The following is a 15,064-nucleotide window of genomic DNA, read 5'->3' as shown; positions in this document are numbered from 1 at the left end:
CTCCGCGCCCGCCGCTCCGGCCTCCCGTGTGACCTTGGTCAAGTCGCGCGATCTCTGGAGGGACCACGGACGCGGGTTCGAGCCCGGGGACTCCCGGCTTCCTCACTCTGTGACCTTGGGCGAGTTGCCTCGCCTTTCTGAGCCGCCGGCTTCGCTCCCCGGCGAGGTGGGCACTTGCCCCGCTGGCCGGGGTGCGTGAGCACCTGCCCTGGCTCAGAGTAAGATCCAGGTGAACGCTAACTATTGTTCGTGCGAGCGTCGCCGTCCTTTGTACGCTTCAGTTGGGTTTCCTGTAGTCAAGATGTCCCCAGAACCTGCTCCGGGTGGTGGTTGTGAGATTTCAACAAGGTACAAAGAAAGCAAGGTGCTTCACATTCGTGCCAGGTTCCTACTCGCCTCTCTTGTGGCTCAGTCTCCTCATCTGTGAAATGGGACAGCAGTGCGTCTCTGCCCTCGGTCTCCTCATCTGTGAAACGGGACAGTAGTGCGTCTCTGCCCTCGGTCCCCTCATCTGTGAAATGGGACAGTAGTGCATCGCTGCCTTGCAGGTTGATAGCTCCTTCCGCGATCAGTTGGTTGATTGGTACTCAATGCACCTGGAGGTGGTTGGCCCACACAGCAAAGGCTCAATACGTGTTGGCTGTTGCTAACCAAGTCCCTGAAGCTTTGGAGGGCCGATCAGTTCATGCTGTTCAAGCCCTGGGACCATCCCAGAGCCTAGCACTCTTTCTTGGCTGGTACCCCTTGGGTGTTTAGTAAATGCCGTGGAATGAATGAACCTTGAGTGTCTTTAGCAAAGAGAGGCCAGCTTGTGGTAGAGAATGGAAGGTTTGAGAGGTGTGTGGCAGGTAAGCAGGTTTATGGGGTAACAAAGAGGTCAGGAAGCAGGCCCCAGAAGATTGATGGAAGCATAGCCTCGGTGCTGTGGTCATAGGGTGTCAGGGGAGGAGGCCCTGCTTATGGTCAGCTCTGAATGGAGGATGTGGAAGGGGGGTCATGTGACCCCACTCAGAAGCCAGGGCTGCTTGAGAAAAAGGGGGTGGGCCCCAGCAAGTGAATGGTGAAACCCAGGATGTTAAGGGTGTTAGGGGTGATGGTTTCAGAGCTGGGTAAGGGAAGAGGGTGGTTTTTGGTCGCACACACGAAGCTGGATTGGGATGTGGTTGGTGGTTTGGATAAGGTGGAGGATGGCTGAGGTTTCCGTGGTTGCTGATGGAGGGGATAGGTAAGGAGAAAAGTTCGGGGCTGACTAGGAAGGAGGAGGGGCGGGTACTGGGGAGGCCGAGGTGGTAGGAGAACCAGGCAAGCAGCATCTTTCCTCGGGGTCTTGAACCTGAGGCTTTTACAGGATTGACATCCATCTCAGCCTCCTGAGGGGCTAGCAGCAGGAGATTCTCTCCTGGAGGAGTTAAAGCCAGTCTGTGGTCCAAGGTCTTTATCCCTCTCCGAGACACCTGGGCCCTGTGTATTGAGGTCCTGAAGATGACAGACCTGGGCTGGTTCTTCTCCCTGCCAGATGGGATGATTTTGGCCCCTTTCTCCTGGTCCATGCTGTACAGCGTATTGATTCCTCATGCAGTAGCCGGGTGCAGGAGAAGACTCCTTGAGTCAGGATTTATGTGATCTTACTCCCAGCCCCTTTTGAGGATGCTTTGCTCTTTGGTTTCTTGTGCCACCCAGTTGATACCCAAAGCCACGTGCTTAGGAGACTGGGAGATGGTAGGTAGCCCCAAAGTTCCAGGTGAGCCGCAGGAGACGGATAGCACAGACCTCCCTATGCATGTGCTTCCTTGAGGTTGCTATGTAAATGATTTCACAGACACTCTCCTGTGATTATCACATGTCACCTGTGTCATTTGTCGACTAAGGATTCTAAGGCTCAGAGAGGGTGACTGCCTTGCCTGAAGTAACACAGCTCTTCAGAGGCAAAGCTCGTCTCTGCTAGTCTTGAGTGGAGCAGCTGGTGTGAGGACCGGTGAACAGTAGGTCTTCTGTGCATGGTAGCTTCTTCCTCTGTAAAGCTAGAGCTCTTCTTCCCACTCCGCCACATTGCACACGCTGCTTCTGGAAGACATTTCCTCGGCTTTTGCTTTTCTCTTTCATTCCCGAGGCTCTGCATTTTGTCAGTCATCCTCATTCTTAGAAAGCTGAAGGCTGGAGTGGTCGTCAGAGACAAAGTCAAAGCCTTTCATTTTACAGATGAGTAAACTGAGGCCCAGAGAGAGAACATGACTCGACTGAAGTTACACGTTGTGAAGTGGTTGTGGAGTCAGGATTATGTGTGTGAGCGAGCACTTCACCTGAGAGTGTGAACTCCTCTGGGGGGTGGAGGGGTGGGCTGGGACTGAAGTAGAGTGAGGGGACCAGCCCGAGGGAGCAGCAGAGCTGAGGGCAGAGGGTGAGGACGGGAGCACCTCTGGGTGCTGAGAAGCCCAGGCAGGCAGGTTTGCTGCAGGGAGCAAGGCGCGTGCAGTGGAGACTGGAGAGAAGCACCCAGCGTCAGGCCTGTGCTCTCTGCAGGGTAAATGACAGTGAGACCGATTTTATATTGGACATGGCCATTGGGATGCTTTTGAGGTTGACCGGGTTGTTGTCAGTGATGGCTGCCACTGAGATGATCTGGATTCATAGAGACCCAGGTAACAGAGTAGAGCCGTCTCCAGATGTTGTCTTGGCTGTAATCTTTATTCACAGGAGCAGGTCACCAGATCTTCCTTCCTCAGAGCCACTTGTGTGAGTTCAAACCGCCAACCTCTCAGTTACTGAGCTAAGCTCATACCTGTTTTGACTTCACTGAAGGTAGAAAGGCCTTGACTTCCTCCCTGTCGGCCAGATGATAGCAGCTTGTCTTGTTGGGAAGCCCCCTTCCAGGACTGTGTGCTGTTTGGTGCGTAGAGTAGGCTACAACTCCATGACCCTGTGAACACAGAATGGAGGCTTGCCCCATCCTGCGCCATCTCCATGACCTCTGCCATGCTCGAGCCCGTGCCCACGATCTGGCATTTCCCAGGGCGAATTTCTCTTTGTCCCAGAGGGAAGGGCAGTGTCTGGAGGTTGTTGTCTGGGCCAGAGTAGCCCTTGATGTAGTGACTAGTGGTCTTTCTGTAGAGCTGCCTAGGGGGTAGGCGGAAGTGTGAAAGCTGGAGGGGACATGGTAGCTTTGGGGCTTCAGACAAAGCACCTTCCTCTGATCTGTTTTAGATGTGCAGAATTTGAATAAAATGTAATTCTAATAAAGGATCCCGCTGTCTCCTAAGTTTCAAGACTCCTGCTCTGGCTCCTATTAATGCTGCAGTAATAGCATTAGGTGGCATAGCTGTCACGGGGACTGTTGCCATTTAGTCATAAGTTCACCAGGCAGTGCTGTGCTGGTGCCCACTTAGTGCTCAGGCCCAGGGACTGAGTCAGCCTCAGTGCCATGAATGTCATTGACTGGAGAGGGCTCTCCGTCTAGAGGAACCAGCCGCCCTGTGGCCCAGACAACAGTTTTTAGCTGAGTAAGCTGGACCTCCAAGGCTCCAGGAGGCTCCCGAGGAAGCAGAAGAGACGCCAGGGCCAATGGGGTGTTGGCCGGTGAAGGACCCAGCCCAGGACTCCACTCTCCTTGTGCTGGGCAGGAAGCCTCGCAGAGGCGACAATGAGGAAGTGGCTCAGAGCTGGAGCCCCGAGGCCCAAGGGCTGTGCCCCAGGTACTGAGGGTGCAGTACCTTTAAGCTTCTCCTTCACACCTCACCCCTAGACTGTCTTTGGAAGGTACAGCCAGGTTTACTCGGTGAAACAAGTTTGTCCGGGCATCTTCACTTGAAGTGGATTCACCACTCAGAGGAGCTCTTTGGAGATGCTTTCCGGGAGAGGATGACCAGAGTAGGTTGAGAGAAGCACAACTGGTGCTTAGCTTTTGACTTTGCTTATTTGAGGGTAGTGGAGGGTGGGAAGCAGTGCTGCCTCTGAGACTCTTGATAAAAGCTATGGGCTTTTCTCTACCAATGTGTCCATATCCTTAAAACTGTGCATTTATTTTATGGCTTTGTGAGGCTCTAGGTTTAAATTCCACATTGAACATTCACCAGGTGTGCGTTGTAGGTGCCTTTCTGGGTCATTTTATTCTGCTCTGGGAAGTTGGATTCAAGACCCCAAGCAGTATGTATTGGTTGGGAGGAGCTTTTGAGTTCTGCCGTGTCCTGTCGGGCCACCTCAGGTCACCTGCCTGGCTTCTGGGGCCTCAGTTTCTCCATTTTAGGAGTTGTGGTTGGAACTATAGGAGAACTTCAAAGTCCTCACCATTTAGAGGGTGTTATCTGCAGGTTAATTATTTCCCTCTGTGGTTGATTAGCCTTTGGAGAGGTGGAGGGAGTTGGGGGTGATGGGGCAGGAGACCATGAGCCAGGCCATTGGGTAGGCTGAGCAGCTGTGTGTTGACTAAAGGCCTGTAGGGGCCAGCTGGCCTAACGAGCATGGCAGGAGGTGCTGTGTGAGTGTTAGGGTCTTGAGTGGAAATGAGCTATTGGCTTCATGGGTGCTGTAAGGCAGACACTCCCACCTCCACCCCTGGAGTCCTGCCAGCAATGACAGCAGAGGTGAAAGTGTACTGCAGAGGAAAGATCCCTGAGAGCGGGTTAGCTCAGCTTTCTCACCTGCACAACAGTGCTGATGGGCTCAAAGGTCCTTTCCAGCTCCCCAGTTCCGAGGTCAAGTGGCATGTAAGCTGGAACTGCCTACATGGCGTGTATTTTTCTAGGGACCATGTGCAGACTGACTTTGGGGCACCATTATCATGTGCATGACCTGCCTCCTGCTTGATCTCTGTCATCAGACATCTTCCCTTGAGCTGCCAGGGCAAGTCCTGGGCCAGACACTTGGCATGAGTCCTCCTCAGCCCTCTCCAGGGACGTGGAAGCAGCTTGTCTTACCCTAGGACTAAGGAAAAGGACCAGGGAGTGGGTGGAAGAGAGGTTCTTGATACTTGGTTTTGGCGGAGATAAAATTAGGTGTTGAGAGAGATGGGCTCCATTGTGTCCTCATCGCCTTCTGGAGTGGGGTTTGCTGTGAGGGAGAGAAGGTGCCTTGGGCCTCCTCTCACCTCCGTAGTTTCTCTCTTGCAGGTGTGGGCAAGAGCAGTTTACTGTTACGGTTTGCAGACAACACTTTCTCAGGTGAGTATTCCCCTGGGCTGCTGCTGGGAGTTTTCAAATCCACTGCCCTTGCACCAGAGTACCCCACCTCTGGCTAGGGCAGAAATGGGTCTTTTCAGATGGCCAGACAGGGAGTGGAGAGGGGAGGAAGAGGAGGTGGAGGTGAGAAAGCCACCCCTGGGGCTTGCAAACTTTCCTGAGAAGGGTTTATTTTTGTACCCAAGACCATGTGTTCCCCAGTGTTAAAAAAAAAAAATTAAAATATATAGATAATAGATGCTTGCATACAATTTCAAACAATAAGACAGGTGAGAAAGAAAGTAGCCCTTGGCTGTCCCCTTCTGCTGCCCTGGTAGCCTCTAGTCAGGGTGGTGTGTGCCCTCCTAGCTGCCTCCTGAACTCTGTGCTGGCCAGCAGCTTGCCTTCCCCTCAGGATTCAGGGGACATCATTCCCCATTGTTCTGTGTCTGGCCCCTGTGGCTGTCTGGAGACCTGCAGAGCTCTGGATCTGCTCCTTTGTAGCTGAGCTGGTGTAAGGATGCTGCATTACTTGTGATACATTGTAAATGTGGTCTTGTAGCTGTGACATCTTTCTATTATAGTCTGGTATACAAGTACTTCTCATCCCTATATAGAAGGGAAATACTGGATCAGAGGTTATGTGCATTGAAGATTTTCTTAACTAAAACCCACACCCACAGGTTCTGAGTTGATTGTGACTCAGAGTGACTCTGTAGGACAGCAGAACTGCCCATAGAATCTTCTAGACTCTTAATTAATTTTTGTCTACAAAGGCAGGCTGCCTTATCTTTCTCCCTCACAGCAGCGGATAGGTCCAATCTACTGACCTTTTGGTCTTAACCGCTGCACCATTGCTCTCTTAAAATGTTTTTACAACCCAAACCAGACACATCACGTCAATTCTAACTTCTAGGGACCCTCCTCCATCAGGTTTCCAGAAGCCATAAATCTTTAAGGGAGGAAACTGCTCATCTTTCTCCCTCGGAGCAGTCTGACAGGTTAATAGTCTTAACAGGTTACCCTACCAGAGTGCCGTCATGGCAGGATGCTGTGCTGTAATCCCAAAGGCATGCAGTTCAAGGCCACCAGCTGCTGCTCCCATGGAATTCACTGCCTCTGAAAACCCGGTGGAGGGTCTGCTATGGGTCGGTTCCAACTCGAGGATACACCACAACAACAATGGACAAATTGTCTTCGCAAAAAACTGTATTCATTTCCCATAAACACCTGCAAGAAGGGTTTGGAAGTACGCTGGCGAGCTAGAATCAAGGCTGGCTCTTAGCAGTAATCTTCATTTTGTTAAGCTAATAGTCAGGAAGCAGCCTCTTGTTGAGTTGTGTCTCTCCCCGCTCACCGATGCTTTATTTGCATGATTTATCAGGTTCATTATTGAGACTTTGTGTTGGGTCAGTGGCTGACCAAAGACAGGAGTGATTACCTTGTGAGGACTCCTTGTGCTTGGATAGGGGACCAGCTAACATCACTGAGTGACTTGTGTGTACAAGGAGCCTCATGGGGTCCTGAGATGGCCTTGTGTGACCTAAGACCGGCAGATTCTCTGTGACTTGGACCAAATTTCAGCTTGCCTTTCAAGTGGGGAAAAACAGTCCCCTTTCTGTCTGGCTATTGGGGATTACTTGATAGTGCGTGTCATACTGCTTCCTATAAGTATTTTTAGATACTTGTTTTTCTCTTCTAGTTGAGGACAGTAACTAGTGACCACCCTCTAAGTTTGATGTAGGCCTTCCTCATCCTCGGTAGTAGCTCTCCAGAGCCTGTACATTGGCTTCTGATTCTTGGGGACCCCTGTCCTTCCTCTTCCCACGGTCCTTGTTCAGACTACTGTGAGTTCTAGACAAGAGGCATCGCAGCAGGTCCTAGGTAAGATTGCTGCGGTCATCTTGACCCTTGGTGACTTTGAGTTGAGATGCTAACCAAAAGGTTGGTGGTTTGAGTCTACCCAGAGGCACCTCAGAATAGAGGGTTACTTGTATTTTAGTGACCGTTCACAAGGAGATTGCTTTTTATTCATTCATCCATGCACATTTCCTCCCTTCCCCCTCCCCGGTTCCCTTTGTAGTGCTTGTCCTGCTCTGGGCTTTTAATTGTCAGATATAGAGTTTCTGACCATCCATTCCTTTCGGATTGTCCTTCCTGTCACCCATTCCAGGACAGTGTTCATTATCTGTCTCTTCTTTTTCCCCCTCCCCCTGCCTTCTAAGAATAAAGGGTTGTTGATCTACTTTAGAAAAATCACATCGTCCACCATGAGGTCACCAGCAGCCAGCGCAGTGACAACTGGGTGCGCTGTGGCTCTGGCAGGGTCTCTGCCTGTGAACCTCTGTGGCCCTCTGTTACCTCAGCAAAGCTTATAGCACAGTTTTGCCATGTTGTATTGACATTTTGGGCCAGGTAATGCCCTGCCACCGTGGGGCTGTGCCATTGTAGGGTGTTTCGCAGCATCCCTGGCTTCCACCCACACGATGCCAGTGGCACTGCATTAGTTGTAACAACCATACATGGCCCCAGACATGACTGATGTCCCCTGGGGGATGGTCCTCCTTTGGGAGCTGATGGTCCTCTTTATGGTGTTAGCATGGTTTCAGAGTCTTCATACTCCTGCTGCTTTTTTCTGTCACTCATCCACTGTTGTTTGTTTACCGAGCACCTAATAATGCTGGGTGTGGCCACACTCTTTGACATTATCTGGGACTCCGAGCTCCTGGCTTGTTACTCTGAACACATTCTGTTTGTGCTATCTGTCTCTCTCCCAGGTAATTGCTGCCTTTGACATCTTAGCTGCTCTTTCAAGCTAGGCCCAAGGAGTTTCTTCTTCCTCTGCATGCTCTTGACCTCTGCCCCACCTACCCTTTGACCTTCCTTATATACTCACACCACTTATTTTTACACTTTTTTTTTTTTAAATTATTTTTTTTGTGTGTACTTTCAAATCAGATGTGACTGGTATAGGAGGAGGCTGCCCCTCCTTCTCCAGCAGAGCATCTGGTGGATTTGAACCACATACTTTGGTATTGCAGTATAGCTTTTTGCCACTAGGCCACCAAAGCTCCCTTTTACTTACTTTTTGATGTCCAACAACAGAGGGTACCAGTGGTTAAACTCAGCTACCAACAAAAAGACTGGCCGTTTGAGCCTCCCAGCCCGTCCCCTAAAGAGAGATGTGCAGTGTGTTGCAGCTCAGCTCTGTTGTTTGAGGTCTCTTGGTATCAAAATCCACTGGACAGTGGGTTTGGTTTTCTGTGTGTCTCTTGTGCATTAAGTTCCAAAGGAGGGTGCTTTGGGGCTGCAGAGGTGTCCACTCCAGTGTGAGCGGGCAGCGGGTCTGCGCCAGTGCAAGCCTCAGATGGGGCAGAAAGTATGTTCCGAGTGCTGAGACTTGTGTAGCCTTGGGGGCTGGAGCATGGCACCAGCTAGAGGGTCTCCTCCAGTCTGTCTTTTATGAGAGGTCCCAAGAGAGCTCCCAGAAATGCAGACCCTACCTGATAAACTCTTCAGTGACCCTCTATCCCCCCACCAGAAGGCAAGGTCCAGGCCCTAAAGTGGTGCATAGGCCTCGTCTCCCTCCGCCCTTCTCATGCCCCATGCTTAATGCCCCCAGCCTGGCGCACGCACGCACACACACACACTCTCTCTCTCTCTCTCACTCACTCACTCACTCACTCACTCACTCACTCACTCACTCACTCAATCACTCACTCAATCACTCACTCTCTCTGCTCTTTCTGTTACTCTTTCCTGAGCCTGGAACAGGTTTTCATTCTGCAGGTCCTAACCTGTTAGTGTATTAGGAAGTTAATTTTGTGGGTCATTAACATTTTTTGACTAGACCTGAGTATGTCATAGGTCTCCTCCCGTTCTCAGGCCCCAGCTGATGGTCCCCACCCACACCATTCTGATTAAAGACACATCACCCTGGGTTATTTCCTTTGTGGCACTTGTCATTGTTGGCAGTGACCTTCCTGTCACTTGATCGCAGCCTGTCTGTTGCCCTCACCTAACTGTAGGCTCTGTGGCAGGGGCTTCCTTGTTTGGGGCTTCAACTTCCACATGTGCTGGGCCTTTGGGGTGGTTGTCCCACTGCTGTTGAGGGCTTGCTATTTTCCCTACCCCCCCTCCTTTGACCACGTGCCTTGTGGGTGCAGGCAGCTACATCACCACGATCGGCGTGGACTTCAAGATCCGCACCGTGGAGATCAATGGGGAGAAAGTGAAGCTGCAGATCTGGGACACGGCCGGCCAGGAGCGCTTCCGCACCATCACCTCCACGTGAGTCAGGCTGGCACCCTGCACGACCCTTCCCCCGACACTCAGGCTGCTGGGACAGTGCCATGTGCTATAGAAACTTCGGGAAGGGAGCTGGTTGATGGCTATAGTCGGGTCTCTCTGGTTGTGTTTGTCCCTGTCCTGAAGATGCAAGGGAGGGCGGGACCTGCTGTGGCAACCACCCTTGGGCAAAGGGACTGGGCCCTCAGCTTGGGACAGTAACATGACTTTGGGCAAGGTGGCTTCCCCTCTGGCCTTCAGGTCCATGAAAATGGGCTAACCGTGGTGTCTCAGTGACAGTTATTGTTGCTGGTGTCTCTCTGACAGTGGGGTCTTGTGTCAGTCTTTGCACACATGTCTGCAGAATGAATTGGCATGTACAAGGCTGTTGGACCTTCCTAAGCACACCCTGAGTGGTGGGGACCCCTTTGCTGCTAGGTGGTCCCTTTGTGGTTCATCGCTGCAGCTAGAAGCAAAATTGAGCTCCACACAGGAGCCACCGAAGGGGTCTTGGGTCTTGGAGCTGGTCCTGAGCCAGGCCGTAGGAGAGTGGGCATTGGAGGCAGATGGTTCGTGATGTATAGCTCCGTGTGCTGTGCGACTCGGGTTTAGAGTTCCTTCGCTGTTGAGTCCTGTGTGCAGGTGCTTAGCAGGGATTCTCTTGAACCCCTGGATCCCCCCTTCCTTTTGTAGACAGAGCAGTCGAGCAGTGCCCTGCCCTGGGAGCGCCCCCACCCTTCGTGGGGAAAGGAGCTGCTAGCTTGGTGTGTGTTGTTGCTGCTTCTCTGGGCTGCTTCCCTTGCCTTTTCCTCTTGGCTGTTGCTGGGGTGGGGGGGGCGGGCGTGTGAAATCTCAGCTGGAGTCCCCACTTCTCCATTCTGTGCAGGAACATGGACAGACCCCCCATTTCCCCTGCTTCCCCCCTATTTTAGGGCCCTGAGGGTCCTCTTGGGAGTGGCCAGGGGATGTGTGGCTGCCAGCAGGGGTGGGTTGCAAGGAGATATGTCACTGTGGCTGCCTGTCCTGGTGACTGACTGCTGGTGAGCTTCCCAAGTGGCCTCTTCACTCCACAGCGCCTGCCACCAGAGCCCAAGGACAAAGTCTGGGTTACAGGCTCCCTGAGCATGTGCCCCTCTGTTGGGCCAGGGGCTGTCACTAGGCCTTCAGCTACTTTGCTTTGTGTAAGTTTGGTAAAATGGCCTTTATTGCTTCCATTTTCTGGATGAGGAAACTGAGGCCCAGAGAGGGGGCTCTCACTTAGCTGGGTTGGCAAGTTGCAGTGTTAGGATTTGAACTTAAGTCTATCTGAGGCCCAAGCTTGTGTTCTTGCCCCGGCCCCCTGTTCTGAACAAGCCTGCAGAGCAAACTCACTAGGGATGCAGGAGACGGAGCCTGTCTGGGGTGTGGCCACTGAATGCTGAGGGGGCTGCAGGTGAAGAGGAAGCCCAGGTCGTCCCCTCCTGCCTCTGAGCTGGAGGGTCGTTAAATGGCTCCTTCAATCTGTTCAGGATCGTTGAAGGAGTCACTTGGCTGCCTGAGGGCAATATACATTTTTTCCAGTTCTTGAGTAGAGAGGTGACCTTTACACCCTGTGACCTGAGCCAGTTCCTGCTCATCCTGGTCATCGTGTTGGGGGCTCAGGGTGCAGCGCCATCTCAGTTTCCTGACTGACCTTGAGGAGAGGCAGGGCCCACAGTTGGGGGTGGACTCCTTAGGGTGCTGCCCTGTAGCTGGCCAGCTGGGGGACCGGCATCCGCGGATAGTGCAGGGTGGCGGTGGCCAGACTGGTTGGTCTCCCGGGTAGCTGGCCTGTCATTCAAGGCGTAAAAGAGACAGATGGCGAGCTCTGGTGGCCTAGAGGCAAGAAGCTGTACTGCAATTCCAGAGGTGTGTGGTTCGAATCCACCAGATGCTCTTCTGGAGGAGGAGGGATAGTCTCCTACACCAGTCAGATCCGATTTGACAGTGTGTGTACACACACACACACACACACACTCTCTCTCTCTCTCTATTTGTTAAAAAAAAGAGAGATAGCTGCATCCTATCAGCCCTGGGTGCCCCCTCCACCCTGTCCCTTGTCACTGGATGAGCAGGCGGGGGGAGGAGGAGGAGATGATGGTGGAGGGCAGAGGAGATGAGAGCTTTGGGGATCTGTCCCCTCAGGAGTTAGTCCTGGGGGTCTCTTCCCCCTCAGCCTCCCTGATGAAAAGGTCACTCCTGGACCTCGTACAAGGTGGTAGCTGCTGGTGGGGGGGTATGCTTGGCTATTGAGTGGCCCTCTGTGACTCTTGATGGGGACAGTTTGGGAAACCAGAAGCCCTGATGCCTTTCCTCCTAGCTCTGAGCTCAGGACACAGCTTCTTTCTGGGCTCTGAGAAGACAAGACCCTGCCAAGGAGGGGGGCTGCTATCCTGACGCCTGGCAGTGCCACTAGCTGGCACCCTCAGTCGTTCTTGGCCCCAGGGCTCTGTGGGAACAGCATCCAGGCCTCACTCCTTTGCTGGCCTGGGGACGGCTGTCTGTCCCCAGGGTTCTGGCATGCCCCCAGCCCCCGCTCAGGAGGTCATCAGTCACACTGAGTCCCGTGATGAGTGGGAACTGAGGCCTGGGGGGTTTGTCCCATGGCTGGTGTCATAGTTACGACTCCTCAGAGCCAGGGAAGAAGGTCTGCATCCCAGAACAGCCAAGCCACAGGCAGAAGGAAAGGCCAGGAGAGAATCTTGGGGCGTCTAGGGGCAGAGAGGCCCTGAGCCTGCAGCAGATAGCCATTGTGTGGCACAGCCTGCTTTATTCCTCATCAACCCTGAGAAGTGGGTACTGGTGCCCCCACTTTATCATTGATGAGATAGGATCCAGGAGGTGAAGTAACCTTCCTGGGACCATCCAGCCTTTCGGAGGTGGGCCTAGGCCCAGGACTGCTTTCTTCCCAGCTGAGGTTGAAGGCTTCTGGCTGCAGTGGTGGCAGGCAGGCGAGGCCTCCTGGCACCCTCTGCTGTCTGCACTGGACCAGGGAGGAACAGTATTCCCTATGGGCTTCGGGGCTCTGAGGTACCAGAGCTTGGGCAGGTGCTGCCAGGGGTTGAAGAGGAGGTCGCCTTTACACTGCACCGGGCCTCCCGCCTCCTCTTGGGACAGTGGTTCTTAACCTCTGCGGTCTCCAGCTCTCTTTGGTCCTCCTGCAGCTCTGGGGAGGGGTTCCGGGGGCAGTAGGGGTGGTTCTATAGTGCTGGGTGGGGCTGCCATGTCCCCATTTTTGTCCTAACCTGTCTGTGATGGGGATGCAGAGTGGGCAGTGTGGCAGAGGGCTGTTACTCATCTCTTGAGGGGATCCTTGTTGATGCTGGCCGTGGGGTCTGTGCACTGGGAAAGAGCATGCCTGGGGGACACTCTCCCGGACCACCCTGTCGGCAGCCCTGCAGCGCAGTGGACGCATCCTTCATCAGATGAGGCATCTTCTTGGAATGGCATTTTACTAAATGAAGCCCGAGAAGAGAAAACGTGTTGAATAATAAAACAAGCCCAGTGATCATATGTCAAGTAGAAAAATCGCCCATATTTTAGAACTGAAGTGATTTCAAACGCGTTTTGTGCCAGGAACAGACTTGGAACCTCCTGGGTTCATGCTCATGTCAATCCACTGGCTGAGGGTTCACAGCCCCCGAGGGACCTTGGTGACCGTGTGAGGTCACAGGGTTGGGCCAAAGCTGTTTCCTGCTGCCCAGGATGTGGTCTGAGGCGGCCCAGCAAAGCCAGGTGGGGGAGCACACTTGGGTGGTGTGTGGACAGCCACTGCCCAGGCTGAGGCTCTGACAGAGACCCTCCCCCCAGGTATTATCGGGGAACGCATGGGGTCATTGTGGTTTACGACGTTACCAGTGCCGAATCCTTTGTCAACGTCAAGCGGTGGCTTCATGAAATTAACCAGAACTGTGATGACGTGTGCCGAATATTAGGTGAGGTCGTCTCTCTGGGGGCAGGGACAGTGGCCGGAGGGTGGCGGGTACCCTGCAGGACCGGGCTCACTCTGCTTTGTCTTGAAGTGGGGAACAAGAACGATGACCCCGAGCGGAAGGTAGTGGAGACGGAAGATGCCTACAAATTCGCCGGGCAGATGGGGATCCAGCTGTTCGAGACCAGTGCCAAGGAGAATGTCAACGTAGAGGAGGTGAGTGCCCTGCCCTGCCCCCTCCAGACGTCCAGACAGAAAGGGTCACATTACCTGCCACTTGGTGAGCCTGCGAGAGGTGTTAGCTCCTTGCTTTTTTAACGATGCTATTTGATTGTTTTCACTGAGTTTACACAGAGGTGAGGCTCTGCTGTGACAGTGTTCATACAGACTGTTGAGTGACCTTGGCTCCATCCTTCAGTGTGCCTGCATCCCCTGGTGGAGCTTCTCTGGTTCCCCTGCCCTTGTCTTCTCGTCTCTGCTTTAGTGTAAACCATCAACTTGTGGCATTAGCCCATTTCTCCTGTCTTGTGGATAGGTGTTGACTAGCCCTGAACTGAGGTTCGAAGTGATGAGGTAGTTTGGGGAGTATCTTGGAGTTCTAAGTAGCTGTGTTGAATTTGGATGTGTCCCTCGCCAAAGCCACACCTGGCTGTTCCTGTCTCACCGTCCCATCACCTCTTGTGCCTCTGTTACCTCTTTGCTCTCCGCTCTCCCCAGGGACTCTAGAATGAGTGCAGACCAGCGCTCACAGCTTCCCATTTGACCTCTGCCTGGTCTGCTGGGGGCAGCTGAGTCGGGCAGAAAGGCCAGTCTTGTGGCTGGAAGCCTGGCTCCACTGAGCTCTAGGCTGGGACTCAGACCTGGGTGCAGGGAGCTGGTGACAGCCGGTGGTGGCACCTCCCTCTTGTTGGATGAGTCCAGCTCATGGGAAGAGGTGCTTTCGCTCCTTCGTAGGAGACTAGGAAATCCTGAGAGATTGACTCCCCCAAATATGCGCTTGTTCTAGGATCTTCCTCATCTTTAAGAACCAGTCACTGTCTGCAATGCTTGCTGTTTAGGACCCCCCCCCCCCATCCCTCACATCCCCCCATGTACACACACAAGTTAGCAGGTGGGACTGGGAATCTGGGGCTGGAGAGCTGGAGGCTGACATGCTGGGGAATGGGGGCCCCGTGGGCCTCCCCCGGTCTGAGGTCACCCTGCCTCCTCTCCTCCCCGCAGATGTTCAACTGCATCACAGAGCTGGTCCTCCGAGCAAAGAAGGACAACCTAGCGAAACAGCAGCAGCAGCAACAGAACGATGTGGTGAAGCTCACGAAGAACAGTAAACGAAAGAAACGCTGCTGCTAATGGCCCGGCCAGGCCCTAGCAGGGACTGCACCGGCCGCTCTCGGCCTGTGGCCACTCCCCGGCCTGAGGCCCGCGGGGGGCTCCTCGGGGGACACTCTCAGTTTTGTGCCGTTATTTAAAGAATTCTCTCCACGTTTTTGTATCTGGAGGCGCCATCGGCACTTCCTCCCTTCCTCCCTCCCTCGAGTGCCAAGAAGGTGTTGGACAAACCCGCCCTTCCCTGCTGGTGCCCCCCGCCCCAGCTCCAGCGTCTGGGCCTGGTGGGGACGCTGCCAGCGAGTGGACGCCCACCGGTCTGTACATAATGTATATTGTGTTAACCAGCCTC

At 53.5% G+C, this 15,064-nt stretch overlaps 1 protein-coding gene across 1 annotated transcript; it reads left to right on the top strand.

The window, feature by feature from the left end:
- Nucleotides 1–3,637: 3,637 nt before the first annotated feature.
- Nucleotides 3,638–14,767, top strand: RAB35 (RAB35, member RAS oncogene family). Its single transcript, XM_006890498.1, has 6 exons — nt 3,638–3,689; nt 5,103–5,153; nt 9,317–9,440; nt 13,266–13,390; nt 13,478–13,602; nt 14,608–14,767. The coding sequence occupies exons 1-6, from the start codon at nt 3,638–3,640 to the stop codon at nt 14,734–14,736; spliced, it is 606 nt and encodes a 201-aa protein (XP_006890560.1). The 3' UTR covers nt 14,737–14,767.
- Nucleotides 14,768–15,064: the final 297 nt, after the last annotated feature.

Source organism: Elephantulus edwardii, unplaced genomic scaffold, assembly GCF_000299155.1.
Source record: "Elephantulus edwardii isolate Elephantulus edwardi_28Jun2011 unplaced genomic scaffold, EleEdw1.0 scaffold00089, whole genome shotgun sequence".
NCBI lineage: Eukaryota > Metazoa > Chordata > Mammalia > Macroscelidea > Macroscelididae > Elephantulus > Elephantulus edwardii.
This window is presented reverse-complemented; position numbering and strand designations above follow the sequence as displayed.